The sequence below is a fragment of the Chionomys nivalis genome, chromosome 4 (assembly GCF_950005125.1).
Source record: "Chionomys nivalis chromosome 4, mChiNiv1.1, whole genome shotgun sequence".
Taxonomy (NCBI): domain Eukaryota; kingdom Metazoa; phylum Chordata; class Mammalia; order Rodentia; family Cricetidae; genus Chionomys; species Chionomys nivalis.
In genome coordinates this window covers 14,900,943-14,919,942 of record NC_080089.1, presented here as the reverse complement: position 1 = coordinate 14,919,942, position 19,000 = coordinate 14,900,943, and the positions used below count along the sequence as shown (strand labels likewise).

Genomic DNA, 19,000 nt, shown 5'->3' with positions numbered 1-19,000 from the left:
ACTGAATGCAATGAGCTCCTGTCTCCTCCTCCCAGCCATACCACTTCCTATCTCCACTTCCTTATTGTTGGGACTAGAGGCATGCATTCCCAAGTACTGGAATTAAAAGTGAGCCTCCTCTATCTGACTCTGTTTCTCTTTGAGACTCGATCAATCTTGTGTAGCCCAGGGCGGTCTTGAACTCACAGAGATCCATCTGCATCTGCCTCCCAAGTGCAGGGATTAAGGTGTGTGTCACCACTGCCTGGCCTCTATGGCTGACTAGTGACTCACTCCACACTCTGATCTTCAGGCAAGCTTCATTTGTTATAGCACAAACAAAATATCACCACATTTCCAACACTTGAGAGGCTAGGGCAGTATGACCATGAGTTCAGCATTATGGACACCAGGACATCAGAGCTATCTTGCAAGGACACTACTTAAAACAAAACCAAACCTACCCTCAAACAGCAGCAATACCAGACACCCCCTTGTGTCAGCCCTTGGGTCCCTTTCAGTGCTGAGTGCACATCCACTTCTGCCTCAGTAGCCCCCTCTTTGTGGCCTCTGTGTGTCAGCCACCACTCCTTACCTTTAGCAAATTGAGTTTTGGCGTAGCCAGTACTTCTGAAAGAATTTTGAGAGTCTCACTACCCCAGTGAACCTAGGAGGGACTCTGTGAGCTCTGACATCTATGCTGAGATGTTCAGAATTTGGAGATAGGATATGGGAATTCAAATTCCTACATGCTGTGGCTCAGAAATCACATTTTGGAAAGTACCGGGGAACTGGAACTTTAAAACAATCTTTCTAGAAGCTAAACAAGTCATTTTAATCAAGGCTGCCTGACTGAAACCTTCCATTGGTTTGATCTTTAAATAGTCATTCATTGTGCCCTACAGGTTGTAGTGCCCATCTCAGAGGAGGCTATGTGATTCCCTGCATTGCTTTGCCTGTGGACTCTTCTGTCGTTAGCTTCGGCCACTTAGTGTCCATCGAGCAAGGCCCAGGCTAATAAAAACTTAGATGTGTGTTCAGATAGGAGCTGAGAGCCTGTGGATGGAGGGTGTTTGCATGCTAATAAAGCATTGAAAGCCCTTGGTATTTTGAAATTCTGGAAGAAAAAGGGAAGACTCTCGCTGACTTCCTAAGCTGAGGATACTGGTCTGTTATCTCAGCCCTCAAAACAAGCTTCGGAGGTTGAGGCAGAAGAAACTGTGGTTTGTGGTCTAACCCTCCCAGTCTAGAAGGGGGAAGAGCTTAGGCTAGTGCTCAGGCCTTACCCTCAGGCTGCTGGTATCCTATTGGCAATGTCCAATATCCATCCTGTTTGGTCCCCATCACCTTCCCTAGCAGTTAGCACGAGAAAGAGTGAGTCACTGCAGAATGGATGTTGACATTTAGTGTGAATATGCACACCCCTCCCCCAGAAGCACAGGTATGAACCACTGCTTTGCTTGCTAGTTAAGACATTATTTTAGGCAAAGTCTTACTCGTCAACATGACTGACCTGACATCCTCTTTGTGAGACCAGAACTTGATGCGTTTCTCCTGCCTCTGCCCCACTAGAGCTGGTATTATTGGTGTGTGCCACCATTTGTTATTATTATTATTATTATTATTATTATTATTATTATTATGTGATCTGTTAGAGAAAACTTTGTTGGAGCTGGCACCTTTTCTTTCAGCCCACAGTTTCTGAGCAGTCGATTCAGAGACAGGGAGAAGGTCGCTCATTTTCTACATTCGAGGTATAGACTACCAGCAGCTCAGAGGCTAAGACAGGGTTGGGGAAGCTGGCCTCCAGCAGGGCTTTCTGTCTAGGCTGCCACGTGTGTGGCTACTTGGAGTCAATCAAGGAGTGCAGAGTGTGGGTCAGACTCTCCTACGAACTCCCAAGATTCTCAGCTTGCAGGCTGTGCCCTAGAGAGCTGCGGAGCTGGATGAAGGAGTAGCCTTGGCACTTCCCAGCCCTTTTCTTTCTCCAGCCTCTCCCAGCCCTTGTTTCACTTGGAAGCGCGCTTTCCATGTGGACTGGTTTGCTCGCTTCCACCTTGTCTCCTTCGCACTCCAGAGGGCCCGGGTTCAATTCCCAGCACCTCCATGGCAGCCACAGCTGTCTGTAACTCAAGTTCCACGGCTTCTGGTAGCCTCACACAGACAAATCTGCAGACAAAACACCATTGAACACAAAATAAAAATTAATTATGTATTAAAAAAGAGAGCGATTAGGTGTCTTGTCCAAGGTCAGTAGGATACTAGTCAGCTGGACTGTGACGTCGTCCATGGAGGTGTTTGTATCCTAGAGCTGGTGCTTGTAACTGGTCAGTTTTGTTCCCTCCAAGGACAGAACCCAATAGGGGAATTAGAATGTGTAGACTAGCCTCTTCCTTCCATTTCTGTTCATTACTTCTTCTTTATAACTTGTCAAGGTCCAGATAAATCACTGAAGCAATTGTTCCCTCATTGACTGCACTCAACATTGACACCGTGTGGTAGGAAGTGTTGTATGGAGGTTTCTGTCCAGCCCGGTCCCTGCATAATCACACAGAAACTATATTATTAAATCACTGCTTGGCCTATTAGCTCTCACTTCTTATCGGCTAGCTCTTACATCTTAATTTAACCCATCTCCATTCATCTATGCATCACCACGAGGTCATGGCCTACCAGCAATGTTTCAGCTCACCTCTCTCGGGAGGCAGCTCCAAGGCTTCTCCTTGACTCCGCCCTCTTCCTCCCAGCATTCAGTTTAGTGTCATGTTGTGTGTGTCATGTCCCCCCACTAATTAAGTTCTGCCTTGCTATAGGTCCAAAGCAGTTTCTTTATTAATCAATAGTAATCACAGCATACAGAGGGAAATCTCATCAAGGAAGCACATGTGGGGTGTGGGGTTCCACCCCGGCTTTGCTACTGAACTTGTTCTGTGACATTAGAGAAGTCATTTCACAGCCTGACAGGAGTCTCCTCAACAGCCAGCAAAGGTGTGGTGCAGTTTCTTCATTTCGTCCCAGGCCTATACTTTTGTGACTTTGCTCGTCTTCCGCAAGCGTGTTGCCTCTTCCTTTGTAGTTAAAACTCTTTCCCCCATTTCTACTTTCTCGCCAAGCACGCGAACCCTGCCAGCTCCTTCTGGGCTCCACTGCCCTTGCCAGCCAGTGCCTCTTTTTCCTGCTCATCTGATCTCCACCCCTCCCCACTGCACTCTTTCTGGACCAGACTCTCCAAACTTAACAAGTGAGAATCCACAGCCCTGCCTTTGCTGTGCACATATCTTGACTTTGTGTGTCTTACAAGGGCAGGTGACTTTAAGTGGAGCCTCTGCTTGAGAAATAACTCTGCCAATTACATTTGGGCCCTCTGTCTGCGGAGCCGATGTTACCAAATCTGAAGGCTGTCATGAAATCTGATGAAGCCCAGAGAGTAAAGATGTGAGCAGCTGAGTTAGGGAGCTGGCACAACACAAACAGGAACCCTTTGATGGCCTGGGAAGAAGGGAGAGATGGAGGAAGAGACAGACAGAAGCCTGGATTTGCCCTAACCCTCTAAGAGCTTGGTCTGCAGCCCCACCTCTCAGAAGACCAGAAAGGTCCCAGAACATGGCTTCAGAAGGCAAGGACTATAATCCAGTGCAGTGGGCTGGGTGTGGAGTGTTGCTTAGGAAAGAGAGCCTGATTTCAGAGGTGGGACAGAGTCACAAACACTGTTCTAACACTTAAAATTCTTTACTTCTGGTTGAACAGATACGGGCCTGGGGGTTGTGGCCACAGGATGTAAGGTCCTAGGAACCTATTGAACTTTTAAGGCTGTCAGTAACGTCTGTTTAGGCCACTTTGCTGCTCAGAGGGGCTTATCATAGCCCCTCCTATCCCCATCTCCCTACCTAATGAAAGCACTAGGGCCTAAGGAACGCTGAGAAAAATAAGGCCGCTTTCACCTGGAAATTCCGCGTAGGAGAAAAGTTGACCCTAAACCGAACCTACTCAGGAGTTCCGAGGCAGATCCCAGGGATGGAGTCTAAAGCATTCAGGCATTAATGGTGAGTGTGTCAGGAATTCAGAGGCAGCCGAGGACAAAACAAGGGTCTAAGGGAGACACGTCAGCCTGAGCCCCGGCAGTTTCTGAGGTCCCGGGAGGGGCGACGGGAAGCTGGGGACGGGCTCTAGGGCCCCGCGGCCAGGGCCTGGGCGGGGTGGAGTGTAAGGTTACAGGGACCGGACTAGCGACCCTCCCGGGCAGCTCCGGCGGCCGGGAGCGCGGGGCGCTCAGGGACCGGGCGGCAGGGTGGGGTGGGTGGGACTGGAGGGGGAGCTGGGCATCTCTCTACTTCCTGAGCGCTGGGGCGCCCCTCGCCGCGCCGCCCAGCCGCCAACCATCCCCCTGCCGCCATTCCCCTGCCGGGATCGCCCCATGATCGCCCCATGCGGAGGGCAAAGTCGCGCCGGGGACCTTGCGAGCCTGTGCTGAGAGGTAACCTGCTCAAGCCGGGGGTTCAGGGAGGGCTCCTCTGGACTGGGCCCAGAGGTCTCTGTGGTTCTTCCTCGGATTACAGGCTGACATCAGCTCTGCTCCAGATGTGGGGACTTGTGCGGCCAGGTCGGCTCCGGGGCCTCTTGAGTGTCCCGTGAGGGATCTAGAAGGTTCAATAAGACACAAAGCAGAATCCAGTCCCGTGCCACCCTCCAAGTGCCCAGTACCCACGGGCGGATCCCTACGGGAGGCCGGGGACTCCGGTCTTCGCGTGGGCCCCCGACGCGGGACTGACTTTTCCCGTGTGGTTGGCGGGTCCCGGTCGCCGGTGGGGCAGGAGGGTTGGCGGATGCTGCTGTCCCGGCGCAGACAAAGGCGCACGGGGTGCCCAGCCCGGACCCCAGGACGCGCCCTGGCCGGGAGGCTCGAGGCCCCCTCCACCCCTGCGTCTTCTTTGTTCTTCTCAAACAAGTTTCTTACACAAATCGGGGGTTGGATCCGGCTTTCCCTGGCCTGTTGGCATTGCCTTGAAAAGAATCTGGTTTCTGGGAGGAAATGTAAACTTTCCAAGGGGGAGTTGGTTAAACTTTCTTGGAACGTGACATTTGTGGCAGGCCGGAGAGCGGCACCCAGGTCCACGACGGCTCTTGACAGCCCAGAGGAACCGCTGGTACTGCCTCCTAGGGAACCACGCTGGGGGATGAGTTCCCTTCGCCAAAAATCCCAGGCCTTTTCCAGGCCTTTTCCCCCTTCCCATTTTTTTTTTTTTAAATGTTTGCGTTTCTGCCTTTGTCGTGGGTGTATTGTCTCTATTATCTGGACTGCGGCTTCAGGACACAGATCTTGATCCCAAGGGCCTTGGTGCTTACATTTTGGATGGAATTTGGTCCCTCTGCTTCCTGCTCCTTTCCACATGGTTCTAGCTTCCTCCTCTGAAGACTATTAAAAGTTTGGCGGGTTTTGCTTATAAAAGGTCTTGGTGGTGGTGGAGGGTTGATACTGCCTCAGCAGTGCCAGCTTGTTCTCCAGAAGTGAGCACAGCAGACTAGGGTATATTAAACAGCTACAATTCAGGAGACTCCTTTTCAGGGAGTGAAATGTCAGGGCTTGACGATGGAACGCTCCTGGCTTCCTGCTTCCAAAACTAGCCTGTGGATCCTGCCAGACTGCCTAAGATTCTTCCTGGCGGCCTACCATATGGGGCCCAGGTTGGCGTTGCCCAGTCCAACACTGGTGCTTAAGGTTCTCTGGGGTTCAAGCTCTTGACGGCTCCAGAGGAAGAGAAAAAGTGCGTACTAGGACTGTGCTCTGAACATTACATGGTTTCTCTCTAAGATGGCTTTTTATCAGAATAATGAGAGAACAGTACTTAAATTGAACTGTGGAAGAAAAGCAAAGAATTAGGAGGCAGACATTTGAACAGAACGAAAAAGAGCAGGGCATAGAATAGAGTGTTCTAAAGACCTTTTACTTGGTGGGGTTCCTGGTGTGTGTGTGTGTGTGTGGTCATGTAAAGAGCAGGACATAGAATAGAGTGTTCTAAAGACCTCTTACTTGGTGGGTTCCTGGTGTGTGTGTGTGTGGTCATGCAAGGAGCAGGCATAGAATAGAATGTTCTAAAGACCTCTTATTTGGTGGGTTCCTGGTGTGTATGTGTGTGTGTGTGGTCATGCAAGGAGCAGGCATAGAATAGAGTGTTCTAAAGACATCTTACTTGGTGGGTTCCTGGTGTGTGTGTGTGTGGTCATGTAAGGAGCAGGCATAGAATAAAGTGTTCTAAAGACCTCTTACTTGGTGGGTTCCTGGTGTGTGCGTGTGTGGTGGGGGAGTCATGTAAGGAGCAGGCATAGAATAGAGTGTTCTAAAGATCTCTTACTTGGTGGGGTCTTGGTGTGTGCGTGTGTGCGTGTGTGTGGTCATGTAAGGAACAGGCATAGAATAGTGTTCTAAAGACCTCTTACTTGATGGGTTCCTGGTGTGTGTGCACAGGTGATGTTTAGTTGTTAGGTGAGCTCGTTTTTGCTTTGTCTTGCATGCCACATTTTTTTTTTTTGATGAGGGAAACTCATCCAGGTGACAAGTAAGTGAGAAGGTGCTGTGAAGAATGCCCTCATGTCTAGGTATTCAAGTTTCTGTTGAGAAGGTGTGGGCTGGGGGTTCCGGTGGACCAAGAGTGCGCACAGACTGAAGCATGAAGAGTGCATCTTTCATGGACCGCAGCACACAAATGGAGAACTATGAGCGGCTTCCGGGGAAGGTGCTCACCTGATGAGCGTGGAGACTTCCTGCTCCCCGCCAGCCAGCGTGTGTGTCTGGAGCATCTCTGTGTGGCACTATGCTCCTTCTGATGTCCGACACCATCTAGATGCGTGATCCCAGAGCTAGACACACCCAGATGTGTGACCCCAAGAATGGTGCGCCAAATTAACCGAGGCAGGAGCTCCGCTGGGAGAGCATCCTCCAGGTGCATGTGTGTTTTCTGAAAGTGCACAGCAACACCCAGAACTGAAAATATCCAGTGACTGTCAGATTCTGTGGTTCACACCCATGTGTTGGAATTCGTAAGAACCGCTACAATTTCTAGTATTTACCAACGTTTTCTCAAGTAGCACTCCTTTCTGGATGGGTTATGTGTGTCCCTGCGCATATGGAAACGCAGGCCAGGGATTTTGTATTTTGAATGTTTTTGTTACCATTGGAGGGTACCTGAATTTAGTAGGTGACAGAATCCTTGAAAAGCAAGAGATGAGGGAGGTGGTCAGGCCAGAGGATGTATTTGATTACAAAGTTTGCTAGGAATTGTCTGAGGTTATTGAGGTTTTATGTTTGTTTGCCAAGGGATTTTTTTGAAGTCCTGTTGGTTTGCCCTTGCTTTGTTTTGGAGGAGTGGTTCTGTGTACACCTGACCGAGGTGGGTGGGTCAGGGCACTGCTTCTCTAAAAGGAAGTCGCTGGTGCTCTTGGATGTTGAGCTGGGTCCTGGTTGAACCCTTCTGTCACTTGTGAATCCCTAGGGTGCATTCATCGCAGACTCAGGGCAGAACTCCCAGCCTATCAAGGGGCTCAACATCAGAATTGTTTGTTTGTTTTATTTTTCCCCTTTTCTTTTTAGGAGGAAGTAGGCATTGGGAACACGACCCTGTTAAGTCTCTGGGTGCAGCTTTTCAAATGTTGTCTTGTTTGTGTTTGGGGTCTCACTGGGCAGCGCTGCAGCTCTGTTTCCCCCACTTCTGCTGGTCATCTTAAATGTCAGTAGAGTCCTCAGCCTCCACTTTCCATTTGAAATGATCGTGGCTTCCCAGCAGGTTGCAAGTATAGTAGTGAGGTCTAGGGTACCCTGTCTCCTGCTGGTGACCCTTCCGTGGTCATGGGACCCTAGCAGAACCAAGGTGACATGAGTGTGATCCTCAGAGCCCAGACCGGGCTCTTCAGGTTTTAAGCACACACGTTTGCTGAGTGTGCACCTCCCATGCACTGTGAATCCAGCTCCACGGTCAAGATGCAGAGCAATTCCAACTCTCGGGGCTTTTCCTTGCTCCCTGATTATGGTGACACCCACTCTTTCCTTCTTCCCCTCCGTCCCTGAATCGCAGTGATACCTCACCTAATCATAACTCTCTACAATTCTGTTGCATTATGTTTTATGTAAGCAAAGCCTTGAAACATGGAACCCTTGAGATCGGCTCCTTCGTCTGTGCTGTTTCATGAGATCCACCCAGAGTTTTGCTTGTATCCATGATCGGTTCATTTTCATTGCTGAGTAGTACTCCAAGGGCTGGATGTGATTTGGTCACTCATCTGTGAAAGGACACCTGGGTTGCTTTCAGTGTTTATTACCGAGGAGGTTTCTGTGGATGGTCACAAAGAGGGGTGTGTGTGGACATATTTTTTCACCATTTCAGATAAATACCCAGAAGGCTAGATTAGATGGTAACTGTGTGCTGTTAATAAAATAATTGCTAAATGCTTCTCCAGAGTAGCAATTTCATTAGATTCCTCCCTGCAGTGTAAACACCTGGCGTTTCTGTATCCTGACCAGCATCTGATAGCACTGATTTCTATGTTAGCTGTCCCAACGGGTGTTTTAATAGGTGCTGTAAGCTTATTGTGGTTTAAATTTGTTCTTCCCTAAGGCCCACAGTCCTGCGCATGCTCTCTGCATGTGCTCTGTCTGCATGCTCTGTTTGGGGGAGGAGTCCATTACTTCACTGCCCTAACTGTTTGGTTTATTTTATCCCGGGCTCTGAGCGTCCTCGGTGTGCAGGGTTGTGGCATGCATATTCTTCCCACAGTGGGCTTCTGTCCTTTACTCTCTTTCTGGAACCATTTTGAAAAACTAAGTGTGTAATTTTGGTGAAGTCCAATTAACTCATGTTTTTTTGTCTTTATACATGATGCTTTTGGTGTTTATTCCTCCTAAGAATGTCTTGCCTAGCCCTGTGTCCCTAAGTCTGTCTTCCTATGCTTGCTTCTACAATGTTTACATTTTACGTTTAAATTGTAAATTATGTCTTTTAGCATCTGCGAGTCTTAGTGTTGACCTTTATTCATTTTTACATTTTTAGGAAAGAATTTACTTATTATGTATGTACGTGAGTGTGTGTGTGAGAGAGAGAGAGTGTGTGTATGTGTGTGTATGTGTGAGTGTGTGTGCGCACACGTGTGTGTGAGTGTGCACATGGAGGTCAGAGGGCAACTTGTGGGAGTTGGTTCGCTCCTTTATTATGTGTGTTCTGGGGATCAAACTCAGTTTGTCAACGTTGGCAGCAAACACTCTTACGCACTGCAGCAAACACTCTTACTGAGCCCCATTTTTAGTAACTAAGCATGAAATTGTAGTTTTTGTCCTGGCTTTCACACACTTTGTTTTGTTGGCCCTTCTCCCCCACTCTTGCCTCTCTTCCACTCCTTCTCCAGAAAAGCTCCATGTCATCCCCATTGCAGTCTTTCTTCCCTTCCCACTTCCTTAAGGACCCCTCCCCCTTGGTGGTCCTCTTCTGGTTTCATGACGGGAACCACGCACGTGTGAAGGCTGCAGTGTGGGATCTGGTCTCCAGTTAACAGCAATCTTTATGCCTATTCCCGGGTATGCGGGTCACATGCACCAGGGCCAGCTGGTGGAGAATTTTTTTTGAACAGCACATGAAACAATGGCTTAGAACACAGGTAGAAAGCATAGAGCTTATAATTCAGCAAGACTGCCAAAAGGCTGGCTGGATTGAGTTAGGATGCATTTAAAAACAAGAAAAGATTAAGAACAATCTTAGCCTCTGCAGCCTCCTCACTGTGTGCCCACAGGGAACTTGGCCCACCGAAACCTCTGAGGTGGAGTGGGATGAAGCCAGATCCCTTGTCGCAGAGTTACGTGAGAGTTAAATGAAATAAGACATAGGTTGAACTCAGCACAGTGCAGACACATTGGAGACCTGTGGAAGGCATATGCTACCGTTGTTATTAAACCAGCCGGAAGGCTGATGAGGTGGCTCACTGGGTAAGGACACTACCACCCTGCCTGATGACCCGAGCTCAATCCTGGGGCCACACGTGGAGAGGAGGGAACGAGTTCCCTAAAGTTGTCCTTTGACCTCCACACGAACTTGGCGGCATGTGCCTCCCCTCCCCCACAAATAAAATAAATGCAATAATAAATTTACAGAAACGGTAGGAAAGCCAACTGCTTCACAGTGCGTGTTCTCGTGTGTACCTGACAGAAACTCCCCCTTCTTCAGCTTGGGGAACTCCTCCAAGCATCACATACGACTGATCTGTATATTGGAAGCGGGGGCGCTGTATTCACAGTCTAGTTCCGACTGTAGCACAGGCCTTTTCCTCTGTTAAGACAATGAGGGAGTAGAGAAAGATATCCTTTCTGTGCTGACCTCAGCAGGTGGCAGGATGTGTGGCCGCTGCCCCAAGGCAGGAGTCAGCCAGGACTCGATCTGAACCTCCAGACCATCAGCTGTGCTTCCCTTTCCTCTGTGACCTCCTTATTCTGTTTCCAGAGGGGAAATGGGCAGTAATTGTCACCCTGAGGGTGGTAGCGGTGTCCACTGGAAGCCTCAGAAGTTGTTCTGCTTCAGTAGGTCACAGAAAGGCCTAGGACTTTGTGCTGGCCTGAAGCGCCCTCTTTGGGATGGAGTTTGTCTGTTTGAAGGGGTACACTTGGAAGGGGCTGGTTTCTGAGGTGAGTGGTGGGTGTCCCTGTATTTCTCCTCCGCGCTCTCAAGTCATACACTGTCCCACACCCTTTCCCTTCCCCCACCTGTCTCGTGTAAGTCAGAGGACATGCCAGATCTGGGTCTGTACCACTGGAGACAGGTTGTATTGCCTGGGAAAAGTCAGTTGACCTCTGTAAAATAAATGGATTTGCTAAATATTTATATTCTAAAGTTAATGTGGAGTTTAAGTGGGATAATGAGTATGAAAGTGCTGTGGTGGTGGTGGATGCCGGTAATCCCAGCACTCGGGAGGAAGAGGCAGGCAGATCTCTGTGAGTTCGAGGCCAGCCTTGCATCCTCGGGCTGGAGTTACAGGGGTTGTAAACGTGCTGACGTGGGTCCTGAGAACTGAACTCGGGTTCTCTAGAAGAGCAGAGAGTGCTTCTAACTGTTCAGCCATCTCTCCCGCTCCTTTAAAAGGAATGGCCTGGTGCACTCTGGATATGTCTTTGCACTTGGAGTGACTGTCTCTCCAGACGCTAAGAAGGCAACCAATCACCTCTGTGCGTGCCATGGACCACTCGATTATGGCTGCATAGACTCATGGAGAAGGTTCTGGCAGGGAGTGAGCAGTTGACTGGGGTGTTTTGGGGCTTCTAAACCAAGATGTTGTGGAGGCATGGTGACAGATGGCTAGAGCAGCCAGAGATGACATCGAGTGGGTAGATGTTCCGTTTCCTCGCAGGGCAGAAACAGGATTCCGTGTGGTTTTCCCCATCAGTTTAGGAAAATGAGATGTGTACCTGTATCTGTTTATCGTTTTCTCTGTTAAAGACGTAGACCTCCAGCCTTCGTGGACACCTCCAGCCCCCTTAAGCCAATGGCTACTTAAATCAGTGAGAAGAAGTCCAGGTCTTCTGCTCTGCTGATCACAATCCAGGCTACAGCAATTATCTCCACTGTTCACAGGAATTTCTGCCCAGTGCAGGTTCACAGTGGGGTTGGCTGCCTGGTGACAGATAGGAGCATATTCATGAAGGGAGGGAAGGCTGAACTCCCTCTTGGAAGTCAGCGGTGGCCAGGTGGAAGAGCTTCCCAAAGGTGACTGCTGTCTGTAGATGCCTCCCCAGGCCACTGTTTTCTTCATTTGGAAGGCAGATCAGCATGGTATCTGATGTGCTAGGCTCTTACCAAAAGGTCCCTTCTGTTTCTAGGGATGCTCAGCTCATGGATTCTCCCATGGCTGCTGCTAGAGACGAACAAACAGAAGGGCTGGGTAGAATTGGCATGGAGGCCCTCCTAAGCAACGTTGACAAAGCCAGCTTGGCCACCTCACCACGGTCAGTCTGACTGTTGAACGAACTTTGGTCATGCAGAGTCGGGGGTTAGTCCAGTTCCTCTCTGCATTGTTTGGGCTTGCTCACATCCTTCCCACAGTGTCATGCTAACTGTGATGTTCTTTGAAAGTGTTCTGTAAGCTGTCAAGTTCCTCTTGCTAACCGCTCATCCCCAGGTCTTTGCAGATGACTCCCGAAACGAGACACTCTTTACAGGCTTTCTCTCCCTCCCACCCCCACCCCCAGCCCCAAGTAGCTCTGATATTATTTTCATTGCTCAGTCTGGAGATGCAGGGGAAAGTTGAAAAATTTAAAGACAGACATACTAGGAATGACTTTTGTAGCACTATGGAGAATTATGGGTGCTGGAGAATTAAGGATAGACAGTCCAGGGCTGTGCTGTTTCAGAATTACATAAATAGATTTACACATGACCCTTGGAAGTATAGAGCAGGAAGCTAAGAATATGTCTGAATGCTCTACTCTAAAATACATATTTTCTTGGTTCTGAGTTAAAAAATGAGATTTCCCCAAATTGTGAAGCTTCTTACATTTTTCTCCAAAGTAAATTCTAGGAGTTTGGAGGGGAAAATGAAATAAACACACACATTTATATCCTGGTGCCATTTACTCAGTGACTTACATCATTTTATTAGTTCAGGAGCACAAAGCGGGGGTTTTATTAAGGCCGGTTATAAAATGAAGAGGTTTTGTAGTGCTGAGGTGGTTGGTGTGTGCGTACACCCACTCGTGGCTGTGGGTGTCAGAGGGCAGGGCCGAGTCGTCCCCCCCCCCCGTTTTCAGTCTCTCACTGAATGGGAATGGACTGGAATGGCTGACCAATGGGCTCTCCTCCTTCCCAGCAGGGATCGCAGCCCCCCCCCCCCCATCACATTTTATGTGGATGGTGGGGACGTGAGCTCTGGTCCTTGCTGACTGAGTCCTCTCTGCAGCCCAAGGTTAGTGGGTTTTTTGTTGCAAGTCTGCTAGGAGTATCTTCAGCTTTATTTTATGGAGGAGGCATCTGTTGGGCAGCACTGAGGTGATTTCTGATTTCCTGTTTTTAGACAAATTAAGCAAAAAGATTACAGAAGTTGGAATGTGAAATGCCCCCTCAGGGGTTTTTGAGACTTGGTCCCGAGCTGGTGTAGATGTTTTGAAAGGGCCTGGAACACTTAGGAGGTGGAGCCTCCCTAAAGGAAGCAAATCACTGGAAGTGGGCCTTGAGGTGTCATAGCCCGGAAGTGAACCTTGAGGTCTCATAGCCCCGGAAGTGGGCCTTGAGATGTCATAGCCCCAGAAGTGGGCCTTGAGGTGTCATAGCCCAGAAGTGATCCTTGAGATGTCTATTGAATGAGTGCATCGACTATTAACACAGCAAATCTGAGGTAGAGACTCAGGTGGACAGCTTGCCTAGGAGGGCACTGAGATGATTTCTGTGAACTACCAACATGACACAACCTAGAATCACAATGAAGAATTATCGGGACAAGGTTGCCTGTGGGACACTGTCTTGGTTGTTGACTGACACAGCCCACTGTGGGTGGCCCTATCCCTTAAGCCAGGTCCTGCCCTGTTTAAGAGTGAAGAAAGCTAAGTGAGCAGCCAGCAGACGGCATTGGTGTGTTTGTTGTCCCATGCTTTTGACTCTAGGTATGGTGTGACCATCGGCCTCAGGTTCTGCTGCTGTGACTTCTCTTCATTATGGGCTGTAACTGAGAACTGTAATCCAATAAATCCTTTCCTGCTCCAAGATGTTTGTTGTAGGGATATTTTTATCATAGCAATAGAAACAAAACAAGAACAGGTACTACAGACATAGTATCTTCTCGATGTTTAAGGTCTGTCTGTACCAAATCCCAGATGAATACCAGCTGTATGTTCTCTGCTCCCATGGAACCTACATTTTTTATGTTTATATACTTGTGTGTGCATGTGTGTGCATGTATATAGATTGACATTCACACATACATATGCGTGTGCATGTAGAGACCGAAAGCCAACTGTCAGATGATGTCATTAGTCATTCTCCACTTATTATTTATTTGTATTTTCTCTGCCACCAGGGATTGAACTGAGGACTTCATGCATGCTGGCCAAGTGTTCTCCACTGAGCTATAGCGGCCAGTATTTTACTGAGTAAGCCATCCCTGCAGCCCCTGGAACTTATTTTCTGACAGGAATTTAGTGTAAGAAGATACTAGAAAATAGACTGAGCTGTCTCCCCAGCCCAAATTTTGTATCTTAAAATTTTGTTTCTCATCTTGGCCTAGACCATTGCAAGACTTACTGTTTGGAGGCTGAAAGTTAATTGTCACCAGTGTTGTGATTCTAGAAACTGTTTTCAGCATTACACACTTAGTTTCCTCTATGTTGTCAGGGAAAGGTCCTGAGTCCCCTCCTCAGGGGTTGCAGAGAACAGATTTTCCCTTGGCCTTTCTCCCGGTAGGCCATTTGTGAATAGAAAACTATAAAGGTTCAGGAGAGGGTTGTTTGTTTCCAGCGCAGAAGGTCAATCCGTGCCACCCCTCCTGGCACCTCTGCTATCGCCAAGCTGTGAGGGGCTGTGAACATTAGAGCCTGGCATACCGGGTATGCCTCTGCATACCCCTGGGCTCTGGGCTTGCGTGACACAGTGGCCACATAATTTGGGGACTTGGAAGAGTCTTTGGAGGATGCCAGATATTCCTTTATTTTGGTCTTTGCCAACAGGACTACAGAGGCATGGTTTCAGGGAAATGGTCTATGTAGCCTTCCCTCGTAGTCCCAAGTGCGTGGAGAAGCGAAAGTAGTTTCAGTGTGGATTTAGGTAGCTGAAGACTCTGACCTCAGTGCAGCCTGAAAGCCTTGATCTGCTGAGCTTACAGACTTCACTAACTTACCATCTTTGTAAGAGTTCACAGGGGTGTGTATGCAGGTGCACATGCGTGCATGCGTGGTTGTGTTTGTAGAGACCATGACCATGGGTTGACATAGAATGCTCTCATCAACAGCTCTTCATTGTACTTTTTGAGGCGGGGGTCTCTCACTGAACCTGGGGGCATGAATTGTCAGGCTGTCTGTTCATCAGGAGCTCGAGGGATCTGCCTGCCTCTTCCCCAGTGCTGGGGTTTATATGGATCACCATATCCGGTTCTTCACCTGGAGGCTGGTATCCTAACTAAGGTCCTCACACGTGTGTGGCCGGCATTCACCTCACTGAACCTTCTCCCCAGATCCCTGTGATCATCTTGTGAACATGAATTTTGCTGTTAAATTTCTCTATTTTATAAAATAGATAACTTTGTCTGTGCACCCACTCTGCATGGGAACACTGCATAGCCCGTGTCTCGGTTGGTGGACACACCGGCCTAAGTAGCAGTTGTGATTAACCGCCATAAGGTAAAATCTTGTGTCTGATCCTTCTAGTCAGCCAATGAAGGGACTGTGACGCCAAAACAAAGCCCAAAGCATGCGTGCTCTTGGCCGTTTCCTCCTGTCTTCATCTTCTCTGTATGTGGCAGGGTCGTTCTCAGTCCTCTTCAGTCACTCCGTCCTACTGTCCTTCCCCCTTGTCTGTCCTGGCTTCCTGTTGGATGAGTCACCACAGCAGCGTCTTTTCCACTTCCCAAGATCCGAGTGTGTCATGGAGCCCCTCCTCCACCCTGTGAGGTCATCCTGGTTGGCTCACATTTCTGCCCACGAGCCTTCCCACAGGGCTGTCCTGAATCACAGGGTTCCCCTCCTCTGACAGAGTTCATCTGTCCTGTCCGCAGTCTGCCTTCCCCAGGGTTCACCTGGAGATGCGAGGCCTCCCGCTTTGCCTGGGCTGGGAGGTAACTCACTTCTAATTAGAACCTGTTTTTAGCATGCTCATCTTAAATTCCTCTTCCGTTTCACCTCTTGCACACGTATCCCATAGTGTGTGATACAGAACGGTGGTTCTCCAGGAGTTCTCTGTGGAAGCTGGGAGAGTCTAAGCACCCTGCCCTAGTAATCCTGCCCACTTGTGCATTTTTCTGCATGTCGACATTTGTCTTGGCGCAGAAGTAATGCAGTAGTGACGCTGCAGGGGTCAGCATGCTGCACTCAGCTGTGCCAGTAGTTGGTTTATTCTGCACACACAATAGAAAATAAAATTTAAAGGCCTTTTCCCGTTAATAACAATCTAGTTGAAGTAATACAAATGATTGTTGTAGTCAGATCTCAAATTTGAGTACTATTTAGAGTCCTGCATCCAGGAGAAACTGCTTCTGCTGGAGGAGGAGCAAAGTACCTATGCACCTGAGATGAGGGGCGTTTAATGGGCTGCTTTCAAAGGGAAAATTCTTTTTTAAATCCAATATGCATTTATTGTATGTGCATAAGTGTATGTCAGCATGTGTACCATGTGTGTGCAGTACCCACAGAAGCCAGAAGAGGGCATTGAGTCATCTGGAGCTGGAATTGCATACACTTGTGAGCCGCCATGTGGGTGCTGAGAATTAAACCCAGGTCCTATGCAAGAGCAGCACATGCTCTCAACCACTGAGCCATCTCTCCAGCCCGGAAAGTTGCTCCCAGTTGCAGGCTGCAATAGTAGCCTCCCAGTTCTGTGTGTTGTGAAAATAATGCCCTAGTACTATGAGAACACACTGCAGATGCTCAGAGTAGGGTCTGCTGCTGTGGCTTCCCCTTCTCTCTGACCTCAGACAAGCTGCCCTGGAGACACTTTGGTGTGACTCAGTCCCATGCTCTGTGGTTCCCTTTGTCATCAGAGCTGTGTATGACAGCCTTCTGCCTGTGCACGGTGGTGACTCCTGGAGCTCCAAAGCCTCACTCTCCCTTGTCAGACACTGGTTCTCCAGCAGATGTGGGCAGCTGTGCGCGTTGTTCTCTGGAAGCAGACCCTGGTGTCTTCAGGGCATGGGCTGGCTTGCTTACTCCTTTGTTTACAGGTCCCACGGTGCTGTTCTTGAACATGTGCAGCAGTCCGACTCACACTGATAAGAACTCAGAGACATTTCCAAGTAAACACAGCCAAGTTAAACTTTAGACAAGTGTAAAGATATTTGTCACACATTTTACTTGAGGGAGTCTAATTACAGGCAGCAGAGTATTGGTCTCACGTGTTTTCTGGAGCAGGCAGCTTGGTCCATGGAATGGGGTTCAAGTTTGATGTGGGCCTGGGAGATCATCGTGTATGGGCTGAGAATGTTGGAAGCCGCATTCATTACTTCCCACACTAAAGCCCGTGTTTTCAATCATGATTTTTTAGGGACAAAGAGTGGGAAAACTCTTTCTTGTACATTTCCTCTTAGGAAAGTATGTATTGTGAGCGAGCAGGTTGTATGTTATGCACAGGTGTGTTGTTCACAGGTATGTGTTTGTGCACAGATACATGTTTTGAGCAGGTGTGTGTTGTGCACATGCTTGTTGTGAGCAGATGTATTGTGCGCAGGTCTGTTGTACATAGGTTTGTGTTATGTGTAAGTGTGTTGTGCACAGGTGTGTATTGTTTTCAGGTGTGTTGTTCAAAGATCTATGTAGTTAGCAGGTGTGTTGTGTGCGTGTGTGTTGTGCACAGGTGTGTATTGTTTGCAGGTGTGTGTTGTGAGCATGTGTGTTCTGTGCATGTGTGTGTTGTGCGCAGGTATGTATTGTTTGCATGTGTGTGTTGTGCGCAGGTGTGTATTGTTTGCAGGTGTGTGTTGTGAGCAGGCATGTTGTAAGCATGTGTGTTGTGTGCATGTGTGTGTTGTGCGCAGGTGTGTATTGTTTGCAGGTGTGTGTTGTGAGCAGGCGTGTTGTGAGCATGTGTGTTGTGTGCATGTGTGTGTTATGCTCAGGTGTGTATTGTTTGCAGGTGTGTCTTGTGTCAGGTGTGTAAGATGAGAAAGTTGCCTTTACAAGTCTTACCTCGTCTCAGGTCCCTATCGTATGAGTTGGCTCATTCCTTGTTTTCCAGCTGTGTTCTTAGGCTTTCCGGTTCCCTTTCAGCCCGTGTGTCCAAGCATGCATCTCCTTGAGTGGGGTATTCCACACCTCAGGAAAGCCTGAACCAGGTGCCAGGTCATTGGGTTCAGCTGTGAGCGTTTGGCACTCTGCAAATTCCTTAGCGCTGCAGACGGCGAGGTAGAAGCTGCAGAGTTGGTTGTGGTGGTTGAAAAGTCTCTTGTAAAGTTAGAGGAGGCTAGATAAGCTGGCGGTGAAGCAGTTGTAGGTGCATGGGAAGCTTTGATGTTATGTAGCAGGAAGTTTGACGTGTTGGTGACATCTGGAGTTGTCTTGCTGTCAGTGGCGTCTTTGAGGAATGGACCTATGGCCTGCCACCTCCAGAGCACCAGTATTAGCTGCAGAGGGGACAGGAAGCACCCCTGCATTTCTTGCCGAGTGTGCAAGGAATTATCTGGGACACTCTAAGGCTACTAATAGAGGGATCGGTAGTACTTTATTTCATCTGTGTGGTGCTGAGAGTGTCCCAGAGAACCCTGCTTTATTCTCTGTGAGGTCAGAGAACACGCCTAACTCTGTCCTTCTGATGCCCTTCCACACAGCCACGTTGTACACACACTGCTGAGCCAGCAGTCATGAGAGGCCCTTGCTCTCCCTACTCTGGAAGGGATGTCTGTCCTGGGGTCTGAGCCAGGCCATACAGGGCCCTTCTGGGTGGTAGTGGCGTCTGGAAGGCTTTTGTGGTTTCTTGCAGCTCCTGCTCCCCGTAAGGAAGTGCCAGCAAAGAAAACAGCATTCTGCTCAGGCTGTGCATCTGCTTCCAGGTTCTCACTGCAAATATCCTTGGTCTGGCAGTTTGCTTAAGCAAACAGAATGGATTTTTTACTAGAGATGTCCCTTGTGCAAGATAGTGAACTGAAATGGACAAGAAGGACAGGGATACATGTGACGGAACCCCAAGACCTTGTAGACACTTGCTGCCTGACTTTCCCTGGTGCTATGTTGACTCTGGTTTCTAGGGGGGTGTCAGTGCTGGGGCAACCCCGTTTTCTCTTGCTGTTCATCTGCAGGGCCTGTTCTCTAATCTGTGGGCCCTCTTGCCTTGCGTCTGCACCCAGAATCCTGGCAACTGTAAGAATG

At 48.9% G+C, this 19,000-nt stretch overlaps 1 protein-coding gene across 3 annotated transcripts in view; it reads left to right on the top strand.

The window, feature by feature from the left end:
* Amotl1 (angiomotin like 1) overlaps positions 1-19,000 on the top strand; it is a 111,384-nt gene that overhangs the window by 33,341 nt on the left and 59,043 nt on the right. Inside the window, exon 1 of one of the 3 annotated variants that reach the window (XM_057766693.1) lies at positions 4,004-4,022. The exons of 1 other annotated variant lie outside the window; for it this stretch is intronic. Coding sequence is in view for 1 of the 2 variants with exons in the window: in XM_057766692.1 (XP_057622675.1) it covers positions 4,405-4,453 (49 nt within the window). In the remaining variant the exon portion in view is untranslated. Of the gene's footprint in view, positions 1-4,003; positions 4,023-4,264; positions 4,454-19,000 lie in introns of those variants that run through there. One more of the 3 variants, XM_057766692.1, reaches the window with a different exon arrangement.